The sequence below is a fragment of the Entelurus aequoreus genome, linkage group LG21 (genome assembly GCF_033978785.1).
Source record: "Entelurus aequoreus isolate RoL-2023_Sb linkage group LG21, RoL_Eaeq_v1.1, whole genome shotgun sequence".
Taxonomy (NCBI): Eukaryota; Metazoa; Chordata; class Actinopteri; order Syngnathiformes; family Syngnathidae; genus Entelurus; species Entelurus aequoreus.
The window spans coordinates 42,906,993-42,934,241 of NC_084751.1; the positions used below are offsets into that span (position 1 = coordinate 42,906,993).

The window sequence follows — 27,249 nt, forward strand, 5'->3', positions numbered from 1 at the left end:
ATATATATATATATACATACATACAGTATATATTTATATATAGAGAGGTATACAATAAATACACACATAAAAGTATAGGAATAATTTTGACAAGTGTTTTGCCTCACAGATTCAATGACGAAGTCAAACACATCAAAGTGGTGGAGAAAGACAGCTGGATCCACATCACAGAGGCCAAGAAGTTTGAGAGCCTTTTGGTAAAACGGCGTACATCAAAAGACACAAAGAAGCTCACATCACAATCAAATAGTCATGGACTTGTGCTTTGTGGTCTCTCCGACAGGAGCTGGTGGAATATTATCAGTCCCATTCGCTCAAAGAAAGCTTCAAGCTGCTCGATACCACATTGCGATACCCCTACAAATCAAGGGAACGCTCGCTAACGAGGGCCAGCCCACGCTCGCCGGGTGAGTAGGCACTCTCACAAAGTACAAACCCCGTTTCCACATGAGTTGGGGAATTGTGTTAGATGTAAATATAAACGGAATACAATGATTTGCAAATCATTTTCAACCCATATTCAGTTGAATATGCTACAAAGACAACATATTTGATGTTCAAACTGATAAACATTTTTTTTTTTTTGCAAATAATCATTAACTTTAGAATTTGATGCCAGCAACACGTGACAAAGAAGTTGGGAAAGGTGGCAATAAATACTGATAAAGTTGAGGAATGCTCATCAAACACTTATTTGGAACATCCCACAGGTGAACAGGCACATTGGGAACAGGTGGGTGCCATGATTGGGTGTAAAAGTAGATTCCATGAAATGCTCAGTCATTCACAAACAAGGATGGGGCGAGGGTCACCACTTTGTCAACAAATGTGTGAGCAAATTGTTGAACAGTTTAAGAAAAACCTTTCTCAAGCAGCTATCGCAAGGAATTTAGGGATTTCACCATCTACGCTCCGTAATATCATCAAGAGAATCTGGAGAAATCACTGCACATAAGCAGCTAAACCCGTGACCTTCGATCCCTCAGGCTGTACTGCATCAACAAGCGACATCAGTGTGTAAAGGATATCACCACATGGGCTCAGGAACACTTCAGAAACCCACTGTCAGTAACCACATTTGGTCGCTACATCTGTAAGTGCAAGTTAAAAACTCTCCTATGCAAGGCGAAAACCGTTTATCAACAACACCCAGAAACGCCGTCGGCCTCGCTGGGCCTGAGCTCGTCTAAGATGGACTGATACAAAGTGGAAAAGTGTTCTGTGGTCTGACGAGTCCACATTTCAAATTGTTCTTGGAAACTGTGGACGTCGTGTCCTCCGGACCAAAGAGGAAAAGAACCACCCGGATTGTTATAGGCGCAAAGTTGAAAAGCCAGCATGTGTGATGGTATGGGGGTGTATTAGTGCCCAAGACATGGGTAACTTACACATCTGTGAAGGCGCCATTAATGCTGAAAGGTACATACACGCAACTTTACCATGGACGCCCCTGCTTATTTCAGCAAGACAATGCCAAGCCACGTGTTACATCAACGTGGCTTCATAGTAAAAGAGTGCGGGTACTAGACTGGCCTGCCTGTAGTCCAGACCTGTCTCCCATTGAAAATGTGTGGCGCATTATGAAGCCTAAAATAGCACAAGGGAGACCCCCGGACTGTTGAACAACTTAAGCTGTACATCAAGCAAGAATGGGAAAGAATTCCACCTAAGAAGCTTAAAAAATGTGTCTCCTCAGTTCCCAAAAGTTTACTGAGTGTTGTTAAAAGGAAAGGCCATGTAACACAGTGGTGAACATGCCCTTTCCCAACTACTTTGGCACGTGTTGCAGCCATGAAATTCTAAGTTAATTATTATTTGTTCGGATCGTCTTTGCTCCACAGTAAGTCTTTGCTGTCGTCCAGCATTCTGTTTTTGTTGACTTTGTAGCCAGTTCAAAACTACCTGTATTATTATGTTACCTTTATTAGTAGCAACCCTAATCCCACAATTACACAACAAACCCAGCAGCAAGGGAGTTATTGGAGATCTTTATTTTTATTTTTTATTATCATTCATCATGCTTTGGTTGATGAATAAACAAAGAACTACACGGAGAAGATGACGACTGTTGTCTCTTGTGAATTGTTTGAAGGTATGCAACGGTATTGTTTACACATTAGCTAAATATTTTAGCCTAACGTTAGCATTATAACAGTTAAAAAAAACCCAAAAAAATACACACGCACACATTCAAGATTATTAACAGTAACAAAAACAAAACATGGCACTGAAGATTGAGGATAAGCGCCACTTTTGAGGCGTGAACACTGGAGAATAACTAGAGTTAACGCCATATAGAAAATAATATAAAACATTTTAAAATATATGTCAAAATAAAAGTAATAAATTAATGAATGAATAGACAGAAAATAGCGAGAATAATACTAGTAATTATAGCAAAAATGCTTTTTTTGGAATATCAATGGTCTCTTTCTGTCATTTGTTTCATTGAAAGTGATAAGATTCTAAAATCACATTCTCTTCTGCTAAAATTGGATGGAAAAAAAGAGACAGCAGTACAAACATAGCTCAGGCCGTCCTGAAGGGGGCGCCAAAGATCTCAGGTTGAATTTGAAAGCTTCACTGGCACAGTTTTATTTAAATGGGTTAATGCATTTAGAAACATATAGTGGCCGCAATTACGCCCCCCCCCCCAAAAAAAAAAAAAAAAAAAGTGTTGTGAACATGAACGTGTTGTCGAGACACAATGAAACAACATAACAAATTACGCAATAGTGGGGCAGTGCAATCTTTCCTTAGCATCGATTTTATCCTCAAATTAAATATTCCGAATGATTTGACTGTTAAGCGCATCTCTGCCATTGCCATGGCAACCCTACTTGGTAGTCTGCAACACTGAGAGACACACAAAAAATGGCCATCTATCTCAAGACAATATATTACAACCCTGACAATAACAGCGTTTGTGTTCATTGGATTTTTGTCTCGCATGTTCTGTTTTCTTTCTCAAATTCTTGCAATAATGCTTAAAGGGTTCCAGCTCTACTGTACTCAATTAAAAAACAAAAAACAATTCCCTTCTTGTCTTTGTTCAAAATATAGTAAAGTTTAAAAAAAACAATATATATATATATATATATATATATATATATATATATATATATATATATATATATATATATATATGTCCTGGGTATGACGTTAAACTACATCCAGGCATGAGATGGGAGGTTGTGTGTGGGGTTAGTGAGTCCCAACTAACGTCTATAAAATGCACACAAAGAACCGTTTGCACCTTCTCTTGTGACTGGCGGGTGGTCAGCGCCATAAAGCTGAGCGGGTCCCTGGGTAATTGGGGCGCGGACAACCAACTGGACAGACTAAGTTCAACAGCCCGGTAAGGCAATTAGTCTAGGAGAAGGATCTCTGATATAAAATACCCCTTCCAACCCGCACCAAGCCAGCGTGGAAGGTGTAGGCTAATAACCAGCATGAAGAGTACGCCAAGAGAGATCGTTCACTATGGCAGAAACATGCTGAGGCTTTCGTCCAGCAGTGGACTGACAACGGCTGCTGCTGATGATGATGATGATATATATATATATATATATATATATATATATATATATATATATATATATATATATATATATATATATATATATATATATATATATATATATATATATATATATATATATATATATATATATATATAAATATATATATATATATATGTATGGGAAAAAATCACAAGACTGTTTCATCTCTACAGGCCTGTTTCATGAGGGGTTTTCCTCAATCCTCAGGAGATTTTTACCCACACATACATATTACGCTCTACCACGGTATCGAGCACTATTTTTTGGGATAATCTAATTAAGATATACATGTATATGTATATATATATATATATATATATATATATATATATATATATATATATATATATATATATATGTATATATATATATATATATATATATATATATATATGTATATATATATACACATATATATACAGTATATACTATATATATATATATATATATATATATATATATATATATATATATATATATATATATATAATTATGTATATATATATTTTTTTAAATTATATATATATCTATATATATACCGTAATTTCCGGACTATAAGCCGCTACTTTTTCCCCTCGTTCTGGTCCCTGCGGCTTATACAAGGGTGCGGCTTATTTACGGCCTGTTCTTCTCCGACACCGACGAAGAGGATTTCGGTGGTTTTAGTACGCAGGAGGAAGACGATGACACAATGATTAAAGACTGACTTTTCATATACCGGTAGGCTGGTTATTTTGATAACGTACAGGCGAGCACTTTGTATTACTTTGCACCGTTGTATTATTTGTACTCTGCACGAATGCTGTTCGCCATGTCAAAGATGTGAAAGTTTGATTGAATGATTGAAAGATTTATTGTTAATAAATGGGACGCTTTGCGTTCCCAAACAGTCCTCTCTGTCCCGACAATCCCCTCCGTGGTAGCAGGAAACCCTATATACTACGGTAATTACACATCAAAACCCTGCGGCTTATAGTCGGGTGCGGCTTATATATGGAGCAATCTGTATTTTCCCCTAAATTTAGCTGGTGCGGCTTATAGTCAGGTGCGGCTTATAGTCCGGAAATTACGGTATATATATATATATATATATATATATATATATATATATATATATATATATATATATATATATATATATATATATATATATATATATATATATATATATATATATATATATATATGCACCACAGTCCACACATACATATATAATTAAATGTATGTGTATATATGTAAATGAAAAATACAAAATAATATATATATATATATATGTATATATATGTATATATATATATATATATATATATATATATATATATATATATATATATATATATATATATATATATATATATATTATTTTGTATTTTTCATTTACATATATACACATACATTTAATTATATATGTATGTGTGGACTGTGGTGCATATATATATATCTATATATATATATATATATATATTCCAATAACAAGGCTTCCTGCCTTTAAAAAAATACATGATAATGATATTGGTACATGGGCTTTTTTTACCTTTCTTTCTGGGGCTTTGCATGGGCTACAGAACATTTCCACCTTTACGACATGTCCTTGTTTTTCTCCTTTCTTTCCTCCTCTCAGCAGCCACCTGCGCCTCCTACAACTTCTCCTTCCTCAGTCCACAGGGCCTCAACTTCTCTTCCTCGCCAAGCTCGGCTCCCTTTTGGTCAGGTACTCGCTTCCGTACGTTTATCTTGCTTTTTGTCTTGCTTCACGTCACCATTTTTTATTTATTTTTTTGAATCAAAAAGCCCACGCCGACCCCAAGCACACTACGTCTGCTCTGCTTTGTTCGGCTTTTTAATGGTACTCGTTTTCAGTCTTCCCAAGGTCATATTCTTTTATAAATGAAGAGAAGAAAAACATTTTCCACTTTTGTTAATGAAATCATGATTATGTCTTCTGCATGTATTTAATTAGTTGAGCCACCATCACTCATAAACACATTGCAGTCGTCCCTAGTTTATTGTGGTTCAATGGTACCAGACATAACCGTGTCATAACCAGTCCTTTTTACCATATATGTTGAATAAAAAGGACCACCGAGACCGAAGAGTACTTGGCCAAGTTTTACTAAAGCTTTAGGAGACCAGCCCTTACAACGCAACCATAGCATTGCCAAGAGAGAGGTCTAAAAGTAAGTCAAAAAGAGTTAACTCTTATAGTGAGAAGGCAGCCCTTTACAGAGGGGGATGTACCTGCTGATAAGAAGAGGGACCGTGTCTTTCACAGAACGGAAATGGCTCAGAACTCCCTTTTGAGGAGTGATTCGTCATGTTTGTGTAAGACACTGGACGCTCGAGGACCAAATATGGACATCAACAACAGATAATAAGGTAACTGAAATATACCGTCCGCACAAACATCTCCAGAGCGGAAAAGTACCAATAGCATGATCACACAATACAATGTTATATACTAAAACACCAAAGTAGATCAAAAATATATGCATTCTCCACAACATCCACCTGCGATGTTGGATTATTAGATAATAATTCGACAAATTGTCATTCTTAGGGAAAAACTGTTTGCGACCCTCTAAATACATTTTTAATAATTAAATTACTGTAATCATGAAATAAAACCCACAGTCATCTTGACACACTGGAAAAAGCAAAGATAAAAAGACTATATTTTAGGGAAAAAAATGTAAAAACGAGTGAAATTAACTAGCTGCATGGACAGATGATTTTACTTAATAAGACATCCTAAATTGAGATTTGTATAATTAGAAATTATCAGGACTTTTAACATAGAAATACGTATTTTATTCTAAAAACAAGCATTATTCAACATGCAATTTTTAAATTAAACATCCTCAGGATGTTGTAGAATCTTTAAACAAGATTTTCTATGTGAGGGGAGATCAAAATATTTAATTTAAATGGTTATTTTCACAATTTTAAAATGTTTAAACTAGAATAAACAACATATAATTACAACACGAGCACACTACATCTGCTCTGCTTTGTTCGGCTTTTTAATGGGACTCGTTTTCAGTCTTCCCAAGGTCATGTTCTTTTATAAATGAAGAGAAGAAAAACTTTTTTCACTTTTGTTAATGAAATCATAGATTATGAGTCTTCTGCATGTATTTAATTAGTTGAACCACCATCGCCAAGACTATATTTTAGGGGAAAAAACATTTAAACGAGTGAAATTAACTAGCTGCATGGACAGATGATTTTCCTTAATAAGACATCCTAAATTAAGATTTGTATAATTAGAAATTATCAGGACTTTTAACATAGAAATAAGTATTTTATTCTAAAAACAAGCATTATTCAACATGCAATTTTTAAATTAAACATCCTCAGGATGTTGTAGAATCTTTAAACAAGATTTTCTATGTGTGGGGGGAAACCAAAATATCTTATTTAAATAGTTATTTTCTCAATTTTAAAATGTTTAAACTAGAATAAATAACATATAATTACAATACAAGCACACTACATCTGCTCTGCTTTGTTCGGCTTTTCAATGGGACTCGTTTTCAGTCTTCCCAAGGTTATATTCTTTTATAAATGAAGAGAAGAAAAACATTTTCCACTTTTGTTAATGAAATCATAGATTATTAGTCTTCTCCATGTATTTAATTAGTTGAGCCACCATCATTCATAAACACATTACAGTCGTCCCTCGTTTATTGTGGTTAAATGGTACCAGACATAACCGTGATAAACATTTTTGCCCGCGACCAGTCTTCTTCTCAGGGAATAAAACACACTGGTCACTCCCAAGTTCTTTTGGATGACATATATGTTGAGTAAAAATGACCACCGAGACAGAATAGCACTTGGCCAAGTTTTACTAAAGCTTTAGGAGACCAGCCCTTACAACGCAACCATAGCATTGCCAAGATAGAGGTCTAAAAGTAAGTCAAAAGAAGTTACCTCTTATAGTGAGAAGGCAGCCCCCCCCCCCCCTTTACAGAGAGGGATGCACCTGCTGATAAGAAGAGGGACCGTGTCCTTCACAAAAACTCCCTTTTGAGGAGTGATTCATCATGTTTGTGCAAGACACTGGACGCTCGAGGACCAAATATGGACATCAACAACAGATAATAAGGGAACGGAAGCATAGAGGCCGCACAATAATAATCACACGATACAATGTTAACCTAAAGCATCAAAGTATATCAGAAATATATTCATTCTCCACAACATCCACCTGCGAATTTGGATTATTAAATAATAAATCGCATATTGTCTTTGTTAGGGAAAAACTTTTCGCGACCTTTTTAATAATTACTTTAAACATGAAATAAAACCCATATTCATCTTTGCACACTGAAAAAAGACTATTTTAGGGAAAAAAAGGGGGGACATTGAATGGGACTTTCATCCTCCGCTGTTGCCATTTCTAATATAAAGTAGTGTAAAGTTCTTACTTATATCTGTCAGTAAACACGCCATGAAAGCGCTAAAACATACCGGTGTAGTGAGTTTACATTATTCACCCAAGGAACTTTAGTTATTAGAGAGTTCCGGTCGGACGGTTTTTCACGGGACACATTTTCCGGCGTTGTTGTTGCACTAGGTGTATCATCTCATACAACATAATGTACCCTTTGTCATATGAACCCCACATTATGTAACCTGATTGGTGAACAGTGATACTATTTGTGCTTTTTTGTTTGGTCAAGTTTGTTGCTTGCTGTACATGTTGATTATTATTAATCCTTAATAATAAAGAGAATATGTTACGTTTAAAAGAAATGCCTTTTATTATTGTCAACTAGCATAAGAAATGAAAGATAGATATTTATTAAGATGACAAAGGAATAAAAGAAATGAAGATATAAAACATAATATAACGAGAAAAAAAGAGAAATTGAAAAAATAAATGAATATAAAAAATGTGTGGAAAACAGTATACTGAGTTTTTCACATTTTTTTTTACTTATTTGTTTATAATATTTCTCTTTTTTATTACATTATGTGTTTTATCTTGTATATAATAAAACAAAAAGAGAAATCAAATAAAGAGATAAATCTAAAAAATGTGGGGAAAACTTAGTATACTGAGTTTTTCCACATTTTTTTTCTCGTTTTTTTGTCATATTTCTCTTTTTTATTATATTATGTGTGCGCACGCAACTTATTCATCAAATTCACAAAATAATAATTGCATCAAAGCGTAATAAAGTTCAATAAAGCGTAATAAAACGTATCAAAGCGTGATTTAAAGCGTATCAAAGCGGGATCAGAGCGGCATCAAATCGTGAGGAACGGTAACAAAGCGGGAAAGAATTCGTATCAGAGCGTATCAAAGCATAACATTACTTCGGAGATCGGGATATTCGTGGAAAAATGTACAAAAAAGACGGCGTTAGTGTGAACCAGGCCTAACACCTGTGATTTAGGGCTATATAAATAAACATTGATTGATTGATTGATAATAGAATAATAAAAAAATACAGGCATTTCAATTATTTTCGGAAATAATCAAAAATCGCACTTTAAAAATCAGGATAACTTTCATCCATCCACATCGTTCATTATTAAAATTTAGAGCTGCCCTTTTCATCTTAGCTTTGAATTCGGGTGGCATAAATGGTGGTTAAATAACTATTTTTTGTCATAGCCAAGCTGCATATAGTGGCCAGTTTTGCTGTTTTTCTTTAGTTTCTTAAGTTTACCTGTACTTGTTTTTTTTTTTGCTCACTTTCTGTCTCTCCATCCATCCATCCATCCATTATTCCATCCATAGAAATTACATACACATCTGTTATGGCCAATTTTTTTTTGTAATGCTATTTTTCCACTGCTAATTATTACCTCATATGCTCCGCTTTCCTAAAGCACACTAATTATCATATTTATTAGTCATGAATTCATAATGTGGACATTCAAAGTGTTCATCTAGGAAGGGACTGAGCTCCATGTTCTCTTTCCTTCCTGACAATTTCAGTGTTTACTCCTCGCGTGGTCAGCACAGCGGTGGCCAGGTATAACTTTGCAGCCCGGGACATGAGAGAACTGTCACTACGGGAAGGAGACGTCGTCAAAATCTACAGCAAGATCGGCGGAGACCAGGGCTGGTGGAAGGGCGAGGCGAACGGACGAGTGAGTAAACGTTCGAAGAATTATTCTTATTATTGTTATCTGTCAATAAAACATGTCGATGTCAGTGCCAGCCATTAGGATGTTTAAACTAGGAGCAGTAGGTAGTGTGTGTACATTATCACAAAACATCGTTATGTGATATGTTTATTTATAAAGTTTATTTTCACAACTCCTTTCCCGGTGTCTCGGACCCGGCTGCTGCTAATAAGCATGGCAGGTGATTGGATGATCAGCCCCAGCTGGGTAATCCATTCACCTGCCAGCTGTGCTTCGAGGCCGGTCCTTACACACCCCGCTCCGCGGCAGGCCCGCAGGCCACGCCCCCCCCCCCTCCACAAGTATATACCGGTAAAGTCACACGGCAGTAAAACGGCCGATCCAACAAAACAGAGGTCATCGTCATGGACCCACTTGCTGCAGAAGCTAGCTCTCCAATCAACTAAACAGACTCAATAACTGCACCGTGACTTGTTGGTGAATTTGAAGAAACTTAAACAATATAAAATAATGTCATTGTAGGTTAACATTATTAACAGACACTTGGAAAGGTGTTAGCATATTATCTAGTGCTAACGTGTACACTACGATAGCACGTACACATATGCATTAAAACAGACATCAGACATTGGACGATTTGGTAAGTGTGAATGGTTTTAGTTATATTTTAAAACTTACAAACGTTGCTTGGAGTGATGAATGAAGAATCATTTTGAGCAGGAACACCATGGACAACTGTGCTTCCGTTCTGAAACAGGAAGTGCATTGTCAACCCGCATTACCTGCAGTGAGCGAACCTCGTCCATAAGATGGCACCATAGCACAAACAATAACACACCTTTTCGGTGTCGCTGTCGGCCTAATATGAAAACTATTTGTTGAATACAAAACATTACGGCCGTTAGCGAAGAAAAATCCATAAAGTAGCCGTGTTTTTAATAAACCGCAGGGTTCAAAGCGTTGGAAAAAAGTAGCGACTACCAGTCCGAAAAATACAGTACTATTCTTTCTTGTTTAAGTAAATATCTTGCTTATAGCATGAGATGTAGAGTTAAGTGCAAAACATTTTTCAAATTTGGGGATACATTTTAATTTGTTTAATTGCGAAAAAGGCAAATTCATTGAATATTTAAAATGATAAGCTAAAAATGTAAACAAATAAAAAATAGGGAATATTTTATTTGTTTATATCATTATAAAGAATATAGACGATATAGAACTGTATAAAATAGTCACTATTTTTGTATACATTTAAAAATATATATATTAATCACATATTGTATCAGACAATTTTGAGAGAAACCTTCTAAACTTTACAAAAATAGATAACTATCACCACACGTCTTTCAAATTGGTCACCAATTATAATTCAAATATAAAACAATCATTTAAAAACATAACAACTGCAGTATCTCTTAAAAGTGGAAAAATTGTCCAAAAAGTTGAAAATTATAAACTACCAGTTCACGCTCTTATAGAAAAGAAATAACTGCAAAAAACTTCCCAATCCTGGTCTTTTTGTCCTATGAAATCCACATTTAAAACACTTCCTTGTGTTCCAGATCATACAGAGCTGCCAGCATTTGGGGGTTTGCAATCCAGTAGAGTTCTTTAATGTTTGGAGTTCAGTTCTGTGCTGTTGAGACTCTAGGGATGAATTGCAGGTTTTCATCTGTGAGACAATCCCTATGCGCTGATTATCAAATTAATATACCTGTCATACCCGTTGGGAACCGGTACTTTTCAAACGGAGTATAGTACCGTTTTTGATTCGTTAGTACCACAATACTATATACCGTACAACCCTAGGAAGTGATGACAGTTTCAGGTTCAAACACAGATGACATCTATTAGACAAGACAAGAAGCAAGGAATCAGACAGAGACAGGATTCAATTTAGCTCATGAGGAGAGTGCGTCGACCTGTACCCTCGTACGGTGTCATCCCACGCTCTGACGAAAGGGTTCCACGCCTCCTCCTTTATTTGGGCCTTTTCCGATTTCATAGCTGCAGCTGTTTCCAAGGGGAGGGGGGTCATAAACAGCTGCCGCACTCGGTCATAAACAGTTCAAAGAAAAAGTGCCTGGAGCGGTGTCAGGTCTGCTCCCTCTCTGTTTTGTAGATCTCGGGTCATGACAAGGTCTTCCTGTGCCCGTCCAATAGATCAAAGAAACCTCCACGTCGCATCCCATCGCACACAGTGGAGTTTTACAAGCGGTAGGCCTTTTGCTTGATAAGATCAAAGGCAGCTTTTGTCTTCTCGCAGGGCAGCCTGAACTCATGGGAACACAAAGTTGTGTGATAACTTATAAACAATTATTCTGACAGACAGCCGGTTGCTTGTGTGTCTCTTTTGTCTCTTTAAGGATTGATATGACTGGTAGCAACCCAGAATTATTTCACAAAAGAGGTTAAAACATGGTAAAAAGAAATTGCAGTCAAACGTTGCAACATTGGACAATACATCAAATGCATCACGCAATTCAAAGTCTTCTATTTCCCCAGAATTAAAAAAAGGCCAAGGTGGCTCAGGCTGCAATAGCACGGGCCGTTGCATTGAAAGAAAATTTTGCAAACTCAAGGAAATACAACTGAAATCAAAGATGGAGAAAATGGAGTTGGATGCAGACCTTTGCAGCATCAACTGCCAAAAGAAAATGTCTTCAAAGTGATGAGGTGCGACAGGAAGCTCCGGATGATGGCATGACTGAGTATAATGACTCCCACCATGAACCCGAAACCAGGGGGAGCAATTTGGAATGTGTGGAATTAGGACCAAAGCCAAAACAACACTTCACCAAAGCATCTCAAGTCTCCACAGACCTCCACTTATGACGGGTACCCAACCACCAGAAAATACAAGACCGAGACGGCAAATCGTAATCAAGCCGTAACTCATACTGCACAAGATTACTCAGACAGGGTTGTTAAAGGCCTACTAAAATGAAATGTTCTTATTTAAACGGGGATAGCAGGTCCATTCTATGTGTCATACTTGATCATTTTGCAATATTGCCATATTTTTGCTGAAAGTATTTAGTAGAGAACATCGACGATAAAGTTCGCAACTTTTGGTCGCTGATAAAAAAAAGCCTTGCCTGTACCGGAAGTAGCGTGACGTCGCAGGTTGTGGAGCGCCTCACATCTGCACATTGTTTACAATCATGGCCACCGGCAGCGAGAGCGATTCGGACCGAGAAAGCGACGATTACCCCATTAATTTGAGCGAGAATGAAAGATTTGTGGATGAGGAAAGTGAGAGTGAAGGATTAGAGGGCAGTGGAAGCGATTCAGATAGGGAAGATGCTGTGAGAGGCGGGTGGGACCTGATATTCAGCTGGGAATGACTAAAACAGTAAATAAACACAAGACATATATATACTCTATTAGCCACAACACAACCAGGCTTATATTTAATATGCCACAAATTAATCCTGCATAACAAACACCTCCCCCCTCCCGTCCATATAACCCACCAAGACAACTCAAACACCCGCACAACACACTCAATCCCACAGCCCAAAGTACCGTTCACCTCCGTAAAGTTCATACAGCACATATATTTCCCCAAAGTTACGTACGTGACATGCACATAGTGGCACGCACGTACGGGCAAGCGATCAAATGTTTGGAAGCCAAAGCTGTACTCACGGTAGCGCGTCTGCTATCCAACTCAAAGTCCTCCTGGTTATGTTGCTGCAGCCAGCCGCTAATACACCGCTTCCCACCTACAGCTTTCTTCTTTGCAGTCTTCATTGTTCATTAAACAAATTGCAAAAGATTCACCAACACAGATGTCCAGAATACTGTGGAATTTTGCGATGAAAACAGACGACTTAATAGCTGGCCACAATGCTGTCCCAATATGTCCGCACAATCCGCGACGTCACGCGCAAACGTCATCCTACCGAGACGTTTTCAGCAGAATATTTCGCGGGAAATTTAAAATTGCACTTTACTAATCTAACCCGGCCGTATTGGCATGTGTTGCAATGTTAAGATTTCATCATTGATATATAAACTATCAGACTGCGTGGTCGGTAGTAGTGGCTTTCAGTAGGCCTTTAATGTTGCCCATGATAACTTGGATGTGGTTATTCAAAGACAGAATCACATAGCAGAACTCATTGTCTCACAACACAACCTTTCAAAATTACCTGGGAGAGAGATTTCTGTGTTTGATGGTAACCCAATGGCATTTTAGTCTTTCATCCAGGCATTTGAACACTTGATTGAAGACAAAACTAAAAATAATTAGGACATATTCTACTATCTCGAGCACTTCACCTCTGGTTTGTCTAGAGATTTTAGTTTGTAGCTGTTTGCACATGGTTCGAAGCAGGGTCTATCGCAGGGGTGGGCAATTAATTTTTACCGGGGGCCGCATGAGCAACCCGGGCACTGCTGGAGGGCCACATCAACAATATTTCAATTAAATTTTGCTCAATATTATTTTTGATATATACCGTAAGATAAATAATAATAATAATAATAAAAATAATTAATAATAATAGTAATACTTCAACATAGTGTGTGTAACAGCATTCCATGACTAATATAAATAAATTAACATTAATAATAAATGACAGTAAAATAAGCACACGTATGACTGAGGAGTCATAGTGTAACTTTGTGTGGTGTTTGAGTTGTCCGACTTTTTGTGTGGCCATAAACGCACCAGTGGTTTAGTGCTATGCGTGTTGGTGACAGATGACAAGTTGGTTTTGGCCTGGTTTGTACGGCAGAAAATGACTAGTTTTTCAAGATAGAATTGTTTTACTCATGTTTTTGGTGTGGTTATGTCCGAATATAAACAGTTTTGCTCAATAAAGTGATCAATATAATTCCTGTCCTCGAAGCATCTCGATAGACGTTACAATAATTGAACGGTGTTCAATTGAACGGTGTTGACGAACACCGTTAGGGCCGCTTGTTGTCACTGTCACTCAAAGTTGCATTGCAAAATTACATAGAATAAACATGTTTATTTTGTTTAGAATTCAGATGGGATTTGATTTGGTGCGCGGCATATATTTGCTGTGCGCAGAGGACGCTTGAGCAGTGCGCAATTGCGCAGGCGCGCACCTTAGAGGGAACGTTGCTTGGCAGTCCATGTCTTGTTGAAAACACGCCATTCGTCATCAACTTTTCTCTTTTTAGCGTCTCGGGTGTAAACCGTGCATCACTTGTCGCTGCATGTGCACCTTCACTCGCAAGTTACACACGGACACACGCCCATAAATAATACCTTTCAAAATAAAAGCAGCACAGTTGTATTGCGCGCACGACATAGATGTTTTTTCAACTTTATTTTGTAATTAATGATTGCAGCTGTTCACATTCACTCACAATCACGCACACGCATACGTCCACACGGAAGTAATACAAATAACGATTTTCAAAACAAAAGCAGCACCGTTGTATTGCACACTCGACATAGATACTTTTTAAAATTTAATTTATAATTGGCCTCACGCGGGCCGGACAGGGACGCACAAAGGGCCGGATGCGGCCCGCCGGCCGCAGAATGCCCAGGTCTGTTATATCGTAATTGAAGGCAACCTTTAGGACTGAAATGAAGATTTCTGGAGCTTACCTGGAAACAGCCTTGAACTGGACAGCAATTCAAGCTGTAAATGGGAAAATGCTGCATGCATGTAATGCCAGATTTTCAGTATTTAGAGGAACTTGAGATCCCGACAAACCTTTGAACAATTTCCCTTGTGGATCAGAACAATTTCCCTTGTGGATCATTAAAGTTTGTCGTAGTTTAAAGGCCTACTGAAATGAATTTTTTTTATTTAAACGGGGATAGCAGATCCATTCTATGTGTCATACTTGATCATTTTGCGATATTGCCATGTTTTTGCTGAAAGGATTTAGTAGAGAACATCGACGATAAAGTTCGCAACTTTTGGTCGCTGATAAAAAAAGCCTTGCCTGTACCGGAAGTAGCGTGACGTCACAGGTTGAAAGGCTCCTTACATTTCCCCATTGTTTACACCAGCAGCGAGAGCGATTCGGACCGAGAAAGCGACGATTACCCCATTCATTTGAGCGAGGATGAAAGATTTTTGGATGAAGAACGTGAGAGTGAAGGACTAGAGTGCAGTGCAGGACGTATCTTTTTTCGCTCTGACCCTAACTTAGGTACAAGCTGGCTCATTGGATTCCACACTTTCTCCTTTTTCTATTGTGGATCACGGATTTGTATTTTAAACCACCTCGGATACTATATCCTCTTGAAAATGAGAGTCGAGAACGCAAAATGGACATTCACAGTGACTTTTATCCCCACGACAACACATCGGCGAAGCACGGAGCTAACGTGATAGCATCGGGCTTAACTGCAGATAGAAACAAAAGAAATAAACCCCTGACTGGAAGGATAGACAGAAAATCAACACTACTATTAAACCATGGACCTGTAACTACACGGTTAATGCTTTCCAGCCTGGCGAAGCTTGACAATGCTGTTGCTAATGACGCCATTGAAGCTAACTTAGCTACGGGACCTCACAGAGCTATGCTAAAAACATTAGCTATCCACCTACGCCAGCCAGCCCTCACCTGCTCATCAACACCCGTGCTCACCTGCGTTCCAGCGATCGACGGAGCAACGAAGGACTTCACCCGATCATCGATGCGGTCGGCGGCTAGCGTCGGATAGCGCGTCTGCTATCCAAGTCAAAGTCCTCCTGGTTGTGTTACTGCAGCCAGCCGCTAATACACCGATCCCACCTACAGCTTTCTTCTTTGCAGTCTTCATTGTTCATTAAACAAATTGCAAAATATTCACCAACACAGATGTTCAGAATACTGTGGAATTTTGAGATGAAACAGAGCTTTTTTGTATTGGATTCAATGGCGTCCGAATACTTCCGTTAACTATTGACGTCACGCGCATACGTCATCATACATAGACGTTTTCAACCGGAAGTTTAGCGGGAAATTTAAAATTGCACTTTATAAATTAACCCGGCCGTATTGGCATGTGTTGCAATGTTAAGATTTCACCATTGATGTATAAACTATCAGACTGCGTGGTCGCTAGTAGTGGGTTTTAGTAGGCCTTTAAGGCTAATAGCATCCAAACTACCATAAAAGCTCCAGGAAAGATGGCGAACAGACGCTTATAGAGACACAACAGAGAACTGGCAGGAGAATCACATCAGCACTTTGTAGAAAACATGCTAAGAATCTTTTGGATCCTTTGTTTAGAGACATTTAAGACCAAAAATGATAAGGTATTTCTATTCTGATTCTGATTCTGAAATTGGGGCAGACATTGAACTCCTCATTGGGGCTGATGTTCCTCGAGCAATGGGGCCGTGGGACATAATAAACAGTCATAAAAACGGACCATATGCAGTCCAGACCTTACTGGGATGGGCGGTAACTAGACCACTCAGTGTTGATAGTGCTGCAGAATGTGCTGTGCCCATTGCAGTGTCAAGAAACAGCATCTCTGTTGCTGAGTTGAATGAGCTACTTATCTGACAATATAAACTGGATTTCTGTGAGAACATGTGCGATGAGAAAAATGAGATCTAAGTTGAGGATAAACGTTTTATGGAGATTGCTTCCAGCTCAGCACTTCTTAAAGATGGCCACTATCAGCTAAAACTGCCGCACCGGGTTTAGAAGCCAAGGTCATGCTCAATAATACATGATATGGTAAAGGCACCCACACAGCACCTTATGAAAACCTTTAGGAAGAATAAGGCGTATGCTGAGGAATACACTTCCTTTATGGAGGACCTTCTCAAAAGGGGTTATGCAGAAAAAGGTTCCACCTCAGCAGATTCACAGAGAGAACGGACGGGCGTGGTACATCCCGCATCATGGTGTCTACCACAAAAAAAAGATCAAACTCAGGGTGGTGTTTGATTGTACATTGTGGAAGTCTCTTCGTGTGGTGGGTTTCCTCCCTGGGACTGACAGAATCTCCGTGAGCCCAAGATACAGGTTTAGTCTTTATTTTCTCTATTTTTTTAATGTCCAGGGGTGTCTCGCCAGCAGCCTCCTTTCTCGCTCGTGTGTCGGTTTCTCTCTGCTCTCCCCCCTCCTCATGGCGTCGGACGCTGCTGATAAAGGAGACAGGTGATTAGATAACCATCCCCAGCTGGGTAATCTACTCACCTGTCAGCTGGGCTTCGAAGCCGGGCCGTACACACTACCTTCCGCAGGAGGCGCGCCGACCACGCCCCCCTCCACATACATCTTTATTTTTTTTTTAAATCTCTGAACACTCTGTGTTTAGAGATTTAGAGTAGTAGAGATCGGTAGGTCGTGAGTTCAAACCCCGGCCGAGTCATACCAAAGACTATAAAAATGAGACCCATTACCCAAGTTCTGTGTTGGCTCTAGGAACCAACATGTGGAGGACATCCTGTGAGCGTAGGCTGTAATGACTGGAGCCTCTACACATCCTCATCACGCGTCATCGCATCCGGCTTGTCAAAGTTTCTAGATTCTTGATTATAAATCATGCTTCTCATCTGGATATTAGGAGGATTTAGCCATGAATCTACAAGTTGTTCATCTGCGACATTAAATTCCGGACCGGGCTTTCTGCTCCGCCGCTCCCTGACCACCTGAGGACACCACAGACTGTGGATGCTTTTAAAAAAGGCTTGAAAACCCTTCTTTTTTAAAAAAACAACCTTTTTTTAGATTTATGCGTGCTAGTTCTAGTTTTTATTTTTATTTATTTTTATTATTATCTTTTTATTTATTTTTTTAATACACTGTAGCACTTTGAGGTTGTTTGCTCAATCTAAAGTGTTTTTTTTACAAATAAAATGTGTTATTATTATTATTATTATTAATTCATACCCGTAGATGGAGACAAACACACACAACCGAAGAGGGTGTCTGCAGGGAGACTTTTCCTCGTTAACCCTTGGTGTGGATCATGATTAACTCTTCATATAAATGGGAAGATATGGACATCCTATCAGTCGTCATCGCAGTGAGAGCAAACATTGTACCGTAAACTATCGTTTTATCCTGTTTGTAGTTTGTATTTCTTTTTTTAGCTTAGCAATTCTGCTTCATGAGGCTTAGTGTTTCACGAAAGCTGGATTTGTTTAGCAGAGCTTCTAAAACTTGTAGATCACCCGACTTATGTTCAGGATCAAAAATATATGTTTCTGGATCATCATTTTTCTCAAAGTAATCAATGTTGCCTCTAACAAAGTCTGTATGATTAGATTTGTTGTTGGTGATGAAGGCATCTGCGGTTCCGACATGTACGTCAAGCGATGACGTGTCTGGCTAGCTCATTATCCCTCAAAACGGCAGAGATGGATCGGGAAAGTAAACCAATTACAGAAGTTTCAAGGAGCAAGATGTATTATAAAGCCTGAGAACTTTGACCAAGTGGAAAGTGCTGATCTGCATTATTACCGCGATGCCAGTGAGTCCGGTTATAGTACAGGAAACTACCTCAGACTAACAAATCATCAAGGCATAATCTAAACTCCTTCATATTTGGAAAAGCCAGAGCCTCACTTCTCAAACAAATCACCAATCCCAGGCTTGAACTCACTGCAGCAACACTGGCTGTAAAAGTGAATCGGATGCTGGACTTACCACTCTCAAATTCGATCTTCTGGACAGATAGTCCGTCCGTATTGAAACACAGCCACAATCAAAGAGATTTCATACATTTGTACCCAAAATCCAGCTGACAACACCTCGCAAGGGTTGCATGTGGAATCTTTCTTAAGATCGAGATCGGCTGAAAGATCCTGAATAGTAGCTGAGAGACAAAGACATGGCCGAAGGTCACACAACGTCCTGGAGAGATATCAGCAAATGACCCTGAAGTGAAAACGGAGGTTACACTTAACAGAGTGGGAAAGGTGATCGCAGTCAACAGTGTGATGATTGAAAACCAACATCCGATGTGCACATGAATCCAGTATCACTCATCATGGAACTGACTGCAAAATTCTAAGGCCTAGATATTAAAAGTGAAAAGGATACTTTTACTGCTGAGTCAGCTAAGAAAGGATCGGACACGTGTCTTGAGAGACGGAGAATAAAAACTATCAACGGACAAACACAAAACCTATCAACAGACAAACACAAAACCTATCAACGGTGGGTATAGAAGAGGCAGAGAAGGCTATCATTTGTTTTGAACAAAGACGCTACTTCAGCCATGAATTTACTTACCTGGAAAATGCATGTATAGATTTGGCTTTTAATCCTATCGTTATTTCATGGCAATGCATTTAATGACACATTCTGGCTGTGTCTCGCCATGGTCTGTTTCTCACTGTAGGACGAGGACTAGCTACACATGCTACACTACACACTGTTGGGAGGATATGCTAATCACTAGCTAGAAGCTCTTCAATGTAAACAAAGTAGGGCGGATCGACACAAATATTTACAGTACCGATACCAAGTTTAGTATCAGTACCGTATTTTTCGGACTATAAGACGCACTTAAAATCCTTTCATTTTTCTCAAAACTCGACAGTGCGCCTTCTAACCTAATGTACGGAATAATTTTAGTTGTGCTTACCGACCTCGAAGCTATTTTCTTTGGTACATGGGGAAATGATAAGTGTGACCAGTAGATGGCAGTCACACATAAGAGATACGTGTAGACTGCATTACGACGCAAGAAAAGCACACCAACGTTTTATATGTTCCATTGATAAGTGTGACCAGCTGTACTAGCAGCTCGTCACACATCAGTAGATTTTTGAGTGCTGTGTGTAATGTTCTATATTTTCAATGGAATATATAACATTTTGGTGTTGTTTTACCTGAGTCATGGTGCAGTCTACACGTATCTCTTATGTGTGACTGCCATCTACCGGTCACACTTATCATTACATCATGTACCAAATAAAATAGCTTCGAGGTCGGTAAGCACAACCAAAGTTATTCCGTATATTAGGCGCACCGGGTTGTAAGGCGCATTGTTGAGAAAATTAAAGGATTTTAATGCGCCTTATAATCCGGTGCATGAAAATAGACCTGACTCGACCCGCTCATCGGCAGTGCGCTTTATAATCCGGTGCGCCTTATGGTCCGGGAAAATACGGTCAATGTTTTAACGTCAAACATTTTTTGTTGTTCTTTTGCCCTTGTTTATAAACTGGGGGGAATAAGTCACAGTGGAACTTAAAATCAGAGCCATTTTGCTCACGCAACACGTAGGAAAAAGTCGTTGCTTGGCAACAGCTGAAGCAGCGCGGGGTGAAGCCTTGAAGGAAGACGTAAGAGGCTGCTCCACGCCAGCGTGCAGCGATGTGAAAATAATGCAAATGTCCTTCTCATATTCATGCCAGCCCATCAAACGCTTGCATTGTCCGCTTATTTTGTGCGTAAAACCTCTCTGCAAACAAACGTCTGTCATCAGCACCTGCACTGCAAAAACTGATAAATAAGGGGGATATTTGCTTATTTTCGTTCTGATAAGATAATTCATCTCACTAAGCAGATTTTATGTTAGAGTGTTTTACTTGTTTTACGCGTTTTGGTCATAAATGATCTCAGTATTACAGCTTGTTGCTGAGATTTGATGACCTATATTGAGTAAAACATGCTTGAAACTAAAATATCAACTGTTGCAAAGCTGTGTCATCAACACTCACAAGTATAAAACTACTTTTTTAAAGTAATCATTTCTTATTTCAAGCATGAAAAAAAAAAAATCATGACTTTGACACAATTGTGTCTCATAATTAAAACAGATGACAGCCAAATGGACTTTGCTGTTTTATTTCCAATGAAACAATAGAACATACGTACTCATATAGTAGTACAGTTTGCACAGTACAGTAAACTGACAGTTAATATTTAAACATTTAACATTTCTAACAATTTTGAACAGAAATAGTTCATGCACATTCAGATTAATTCTTCAAAATTACAATTAAAAATGTTTTGGCCGGGGGCCTGGCTGTATATATGCACACTAATTGACTGAAAGAGCACGCACTTGGCGTGATGATGTCATGTTATCGATGGAAAAATGCATTTTTAGACAATATGATTTGCCTGAGCGGCTAGGAGACCCCGAGAGTAACAAGCGGTTGCCTTGTTGCCTTTCCATTAAGAACAATAAATTACTTTTTAGTATAAGTTTGCTGGTTTCAAGAAATGTAATGCCGAGCGCATATCATTATGTCAAGATAATGGCACTAGCATTTACTTCATTTAAGAATATTTTTCAACATATTGAGCAAAAAGGTCCATATGTTATTAGTGAGAATATACTTATTTTAAGGTATTTTGGGTTCATTGAAGTTAGCTAATTAGGGACCGAGTCCCTTTGGGACAGAGGATTGTATTTCTAGCGTTTTATTATTATTTATTTATTTATTCTTTATTATTATACCGCTGCCACTTTGAGCTGTAATTTGACCTCCTTAACATGCTTCAAAACTCACCAAATTGGACACACACATCAGGACTGGCAAAAATTGCGATCTAATCAAAAAAACCAATCCCAAAACTCAAAATTGCATTCTAGCGCGCCCTAGGAAGAAAACACAGACAGAACCGCCTGTAACTCGCAGTAGGAATGTCGTAGAGACATGAAACAAAAACCTCTATGTAGGTCTCACTTAGACCTAGATTTCATACACTGACAACCCCCGGCAAAAATCAACAGGAAGTTTGCAATTCCCCCTTCAAAACAAAAGTTGAGTAAAAACAGACACCTTTTTTCAAACATTATCTCCTCTGAGCGCGTTTGTCGTGTTGGCTTCAAATTAGCGCAGGAGAGAGATTGAACCCTTCTGATTAAAAGTTAAGAAGGGAGTTTTAATTACTGCTCCGGTTTGGATTTTATGAGCCCTCAAAGTTGGTCCCGTCCATCGCTGCTTGCAGCTTTAATTATTTATTCTTTATTATTATACCGCCGCCTCTTTGAGCTATAATTTGACCCCCTTGACATGCTTCAAAACTCACCAAATTGGACACACACATCAGGACTGGCGAAAATTGCGATCTAATCAAAAAACCAAACCCCAAAACTCAAATCTGCGCTCTAGCACCCCCTGGGAAGAAAACACAGACAAAACTGCCTCTAACTATCAGTAGGAATGTCATAGAGACATGAAACTAAAACCTCTATGTAGGTCTCACTTAGACCTAGATTTCATACACTGACAACCCCCAGCAAAAATCAACAGGAAGTTTGCAATTCCCCCTTCAAAACAAAAGTTGTGTAAAAACAGTCACCTTTTTTCAAACATTATCTCCTCTGAGCGCGTTTGTCGTGTCGGCTTCAAATTAGCACCCTTCTGATTAAAAGTTGATGAAAGACTTTTAATTACTGCTCCGGTTTGGATTTTATGAGCCCTCAAAGTCGGTCCCGTCCATCGCTGCTTGCAGCGTTAATTATTTATTCTTCATTATTATACCGCCGCCTCTTTGAACTGTAATTTGACCTCCTTAACATGCTTCAAAACTCACCAAATTGGACACACACATCAGGACTGGCAAAAATTGCGATCTAATCAAAAAACCAGACAAAACTGCCTGTAACTCGCAGTAGGAATGTCGTAGAGACATGAAACAAAAACCTCTATGTAGGTCTCACTTAGACCTAGATTTCATACACTGACAACCCCCGGCAAAAATCAACAGGGAGTTTGCAATTCCCCCTTCAAAACAAAAGTTGAGTAAAAACAGTCACCTTTTTTCAAACATTATCTCCTCTGAGCGCGTTTGTCGTGTCGGCTTCAAATTAGTGCAGGAGAGAGATTGAACCCTTCTGATTAAACGTTGATGAAAGAGTTTTAAGTACTGCTCCGGTTTGGATTTTATGAGCCCTCAAAGTTGGTCCCGTCCATCGCGGCTTGCAGCTTTAATTATTTATTCTTTATTATTATACCGCCGCCTCTTTGAGCTGTAATTTGACCCCCTTGACATGCTTCAAAACTCACCAAATTGGACTCACACATCAGGACTGGCGAAAATTGCGATCTAATCAAAAAACCAAACCCCAAAACTCAAAATTGCGCTCTAGCACCCCTTGGGAAGAAAACACAGACAAAACTGCCTCTAACTATCAGTAGGAATGTCGTAGAGACATGAAACAAAAACCTCTATGTAGGTCTCACTTAGACCTAGATTTCATACACTGACAACCCCCGGCAAAAATCAACAGGAAGTTTGCAATTCCCCCTTCAAAACAAAAGTTGAGTAAAAACAGTCACCTTTTTTCAAACATTATCTCCTCTGAGCGCGTTTGTCGTGTCGGCTTCAAATTAGCGCAGGAGAGAGATTGAACCCTTCTGATTAAAAGTTGATGAAAGAGTTTTAAGTACTGCTCCGGTTTGGATTTTATGAGCCCTCAAAGTTGGTCCCGTCCATCGCTGCTTGCAGCTTTAATTATTTATTCTTTATTATTATACCGCCGCCTCTTTGAGCTGTAATTGACCCCCTTGACATGCTTCAAAACTCACCAAATTGGACACACACATCAGGACTGGCGAAAATTGCGATCTAATCAAAAAACCAAACCCAAAAACTCAAAATTGCGCTCCAGCACCCCCTGGGAAGAAAACACAGACAAAACTGCCTCTAACTATCAGTAGGTATGTCGTAGAGACATGAAACTAAAACCTCTATGTAGGTCTCACTTAGACCTAGATTTCATACACTGACAACCCCCAGCAAAAATCAACAGGAAGTTTGCAATTCCCCCTTCAAAACAAAAGTTGAGTAAAAACAGTCACCTTTTTTCAAACATTATCTCCTCTGAGCGCGTTTGTCGTGTCGGCTTCAAATTAGCACCCTTCTGATTAAAAGTTGATGAAAGACTTTTAATTACTGCTCCGGTTTGGATTTTATGAGCCCTCAAAGTTGGTCCCGTCCATCGCTGCTTGCAGCTTTAATTATTTATTCTTTATTTTTATATTTGACCCCCTTGACATGCTTCAAAACTCACCAAATTGGACACACACATCAGGACTGGCGAAAATTGCGATCTAATCAAAAAACCAAACCCCAAAACTCAAAATTGCGCTCTAGCACCCCCTGGAAAGAAAACACAGACAAAACAGCCTGTAACTCGCAGTAGGAATGTCGTAGAGACATGAAACAAAAACCTCTATGTAGGTCTCACTTAGACCTAGATTTCATACACTGACAACCCCCAGCAAAAATCAACAGGAAGTTTGCAATTCCCCCTTCAAAACAAAAGTTGAGTAAAAACAGTCACCTTTTTTCAAACATCATCTCCTCTGAGCGCGTTTGTCGTGTCGGCTTCAAATTAGCACAGGAGAGAGATTGAACCCTTCTGATTAATTACCGCTCCAGTTTGGATTTTATGAGCCCTCAAAGTCGGTCCCGTCCATCGCTGCTTGCAGCTTTAATTTTTAGGGTTTGCAGGTACCCTGTATAAAGGACTCCCACAGGGAGGTACAGGTACAAAGGAACCTATTGTTATTGTAAGGTTTTATTATTCTTTCTTTATTCTTCCGCAGATTTGCGCACTACTTTGCCCCTCTTAACATGCTTCAAAACTCCCCAATTTTTTTACACACACAAAAAACGCGAAAAAAACTCTTTAATAAAAAAACCAAACCCCAAAAATCAAAACTGCGCTCTAGCGCCCCCTAGGAAGTAAACTGCCTTAACTCCCATTGGGAAGGTTGTAGAGACATGTAACAAAAACCTCTATGTAGGTCTCACTTAGACCTACTTTTCATAATTTAACATCCTCGGGCAAAAATCAACAGGAAGTTGGCGAATCCCCCTTCAAGACAAAAATTTACTAAAAACACTCATTTTTGCCTCTTTGAGCTGTAATTTCACCCCTTAAAATACTTCAAAACTCACCAAACTTTTCACACACATCGGGACTGGTGGAAATTGCGATCTAAAAAAAAAAACCGAACCCCAAAACTCAAAATTGCGCTAATTTTTGAATAAAACAGAGACAAAACTGCTCCTCAGAGGAAAACTCAGACAAAACTGCTTGTAACTTCCGGTAGGAACGTCTTAGAGACATGAAACAAATACCTCTATGTAGGTCTCAACTAGACCTACATTTCATAGATTGACATCCTTCAGCAAAAATCAACAGGAAGTTTGCAATCCCTCCTTCAAAACAACATTTTTGTTAAAACCGGTCACCAAACATCAAACATTATCTCCTCTGAGCGCGAGGAGAGAGATTGAACCCTTCTGATTAAAAGTTGACGACGGCGTTTTGATACGTGCTATCGTTTTGATTTTACGAGCTTTCAAAAACCTGCTGCGCTAAAGCTGCTGCTCTGCTGCTGTGCTTTTATGAGCCTTCAAAGAAAACAACCACTGTGCAGCGGCACCTAGGAAAAAAAACACAGACAACACTTCCTCTAACTCCCAGTACGAATAGCGTAGAGACATGAAACAAAACCCTCTATGTAGGTCTGACTTAGAGCTAGATTTCATACACTGACATCCTTCAGCAACAGGAAGTTGGCAATCACCCCTTCAAAACAAAATTTTCATAAAAACACTCATTTTTGCCTCTTTGAGCTGTAATTTGACCGCCTTAAAATACTTCAAAACTCACCAAACTTTTTACACACATCAGGACTGGCGGAAATTGCGATTTAATTAGGACTAGCACCTGCCAAAGATGCGGACCCGACCAACGCCGCTTGCAGCTTTAATTTGACTTGTTTTGGAAAGTCTTGACAAGCCAAATGTTCTTGTTCTATTAGCAGATAATTTTGCTTAGTTCAAATAAAATACCCCTCATTTTTGTATTTTTTTTTCTTGTTTTTGAACACTGACTTTTTGTGTGTGATGTTGTCAATAAAACACCCTTTTTTTGTGTGTCTTTTTTCAGATTGGATGGTTTCCCTCGACCTACGTGGACGAAGAAGGAGTCCAGTAAAGATGTCAAAACAAAACAAAAAGTCAGGAACCATCAGTCTGCTGATTCTCGGAGAAAAACTCCGCACTCTGCAGGAAACATTTTTTTGTTGATCCCGGATCGCGAGCGCCTTTCCCATTCCTTTTGCTTGTGTTCGACTTTTTTCAAGCACTCCCCCGTTTCGTTCGTGTACAGCCGAGAGGGGAAAACGGGGCTTGCTGTTTGATCTGCAAAGGCTTAGACAAAAAGAAAAACAGCTTTACGTGGAGGAAAAGGAAAGGAAAAAAAAAATGTCCTTGCGGACCTCTGCGAGGTGGAATAAATGTACAGTATAGATAATTTATTGAATAGATATTATTACCATGACTGTTGTTATTGTGCGGATTTTAGCAACGAAAAAAAAAAAAGAATCTGCAGAGAAACGAAAATAAGGGAAAAAAAAAATAAATAAAGACGGCTGCTCTTTTTTTTTTTTTTTTTTTTTTTTCACCAGGTTGACAGATTTTTTTGCCTTAGTTGTCATGGCGATGCCTTGTGGGCTGACTCCGGTGGAGGGAATAGACTTTTGTGGCCCTGGCTCGGCTCCTCACGTATGCATGTGTCCGGGTGCGGCCCACACAAACACAAACAAACACACACAAATTGTACAGTTCGGTGCCTTCTGAGAGAACGCTGAGTGGAACCTCCGCAAGCAGCCGGTTTAAAGAACGTTGATGGACGTTCCTAAAACAA

The 27,249-nt window shown here is 38.9% G+C and overlaps 1 protein-coding gene across 1 annotated transcript in view; it reads left to right on the forward strand.

Annotated features, from left to right (window-relative positions):
* LOC133638755 (guanine nucleotide exchange factor VAV2-like) overlaps window positions 1-26,990 on the forward strand; it is a 608,063-nt gene extending 581,073 nt beyond the window's left edge. Inside the window, 5 exon segments of the mRNA XM_062031682.1 lie at window positions 110-197; window positions 284-407; window positions 5,188-5,274; window positions 9,517-9,671; window positions 26,491-26,990. Coding sequence (XP_061887666.1) covers window positions 110-197; window positions 284-407; window positions 5,188-5,274; window positions 9,517-9,671; window positions 26,491-26,538 — 502 coding nt within the window. The 3' untranslated portion in view covers window positions 26,539-26,990.
* The last annotated feature ends 259 nt before the right edge of the window (window positions 26,991-27,249 follow it).